General features: G+C 49.4%; 1 protein-coding gene across 1 annotated transcript in view; it reads left to right on the forward strand.

Moving 5' to 3' along the window:
* The first annotated feature begins 607 nt into the window (after nucleotides 1–607).
* The window catches only part of Gramd2b (GRAM domain containing 2B), a 70,205-nt gene continuing 69,234 nt past the window's right edge, over nucleotides 608–1,578 (forward strand). Inside the window, exon 1 of the mRNA XM_031365714.1 lies at nucleotides 608–907. Coding sequence (XP_031221574.1) covers nucleotides 825–907 — 83 coding nt within the window. The 5' untranslated portion in view covers nucleotides 608–824. The remainder of the gene's footprint in view (nucleotides 908–1,578) is intronic.

The following is a 1,578-nucleotide window of genomic DNA, read 5'->3' on the forward strand; positions in this document are numbered from 1 at the left end:
AATGTCCATCCGTGGATAAATAAAAACACAACATCTACTATGGAAGATGTATACGAGGTAATGGAATATTTTTCAGCCAAACCACACCCAGCCAAGATTGCTAAGGAAGTTTTGATGATTGTTTTACTGCCTCTCCCATCTCTTTCCCACCATCTCTTTCCCACTGAAGAACTAGAAGGGATTAGCTTGATGAATATTTATTCCCTTTTTGTTCCTACCTGACAAACTGAGGGGCTCTATTGTTAGCACGGAGAGGCGGTCTTCGGTGAGACAAGACTCTGTGTGCAAATTTAGACGAGGAAGTGGGCCGGTCCGCAGGGCTCCTGTGTGAGCCACCACCACACTATGCGGTCCACTTCCTGCACCACAGGTCGTGGCTACCCCACCACAATCCCTACCCCACCCCCAACTTACTCCCCCACACTCTCCCACCCCAACCCCGCCCCTATTACCGGCTGAGTTGGAGGGAAAGAGAGGACTAGAACAGCAGGCGGCTACTGTGTTGTGTCTTGTTAGGCAAATGTTTCAACTGCTTGGCCAATTAGCGCTCTCTCCCAGAAAGACGGGTTCAACAGGTTTCCATTTGCTCCTCCTCTGTCTCCTGGGTTGGGGAAAAGAGCTGTCACTTTGCTTCGACCCTCCCCTTCCCACCCTCTGGGCTCTCCCAGCCTAGCTCGGACCAATCGCGCCGGCTCCAACGTGTCCATGTTGGCGGCCCCGGAGCACCCCCGCCTGGATGCGCAGCGCTAGGGTGCGGGAGAGCCGGGAGCCGGGAGCCCCGAATAGGGAGCCAAGTTCTGGGGTACGCTCGGGACGCGGCTCCGATGACCGAGCTCCAGCAAGAGGTGGAGGACGCCAAGCCAGCCAAAGTGCTCACCAAGAGAGATGGCAAAGTTGGCCCGGCCCAGTAAGTGACCTCTGCTGGACGCGACGCGTCGCGCCCAGACTGAATTGTTAGCCTGCGTTCAAATGGGAAAGGCTTTCTGAACTTCTGTAGAGACAGCCTATATATATATATTTATATCTTATAAGATATATATATGTATACGTATACATATATGTATATATATCTTAATCTTTTTCTCTGTGTCTCTGTCTCTGTCTCTCTCTCTCTCACTGTGTGTGTGTGTGTGTGTGTGTCCTCCCTCTCTTTCTTCATCTCCAGCTCTTTCTTTTCCCGCACTTCCTTCCTATTTCCTCCCTTCCTCTCCTCACTGAAGAATGCATTGTCTATCCGGCAATCCATTGGTGATGAGAATTATTGGATCCGAATTTATAGTTGGTGTTCTCTAATTCCCCAAGGAGATTTAGGGAAACTCCTCAAATCTTGGAGCCATATCAAAAGTCCGTACTAAAATTTGCTTCAGTCCTTCTATTTCTGAATGACGTCTGGGAAGATCCAGACGTCTTTGGTTATTGGATTTCATCTGTTGATCACGTTCACAATAATGTGTATTTTATTTGATTCAGAGCTCGTGGTTGGCTCTCCTCATTCTTCCTCTCTGTTTCCACCTAAGAGAGAAGTAGTTGGAAACTAGCATCCCTCAAAGTCTGTGCCCTTACACACACACACACACA

This window comes from Mastomys coucha, unplaced genomic scaffold (genome assembly GCF_008632895.1).
Source record: "Mastomys coucha isolate ucsf_1 unplaced genomic scaffold, UCSF_Mcou_1 pScaffold13, whole genome shotgun sequence".
NCBI lineage: Eukaryota > Metazoa > Chordata > Mammalia > Rodentia > Muridae > Mastomys > Mastomys coucha.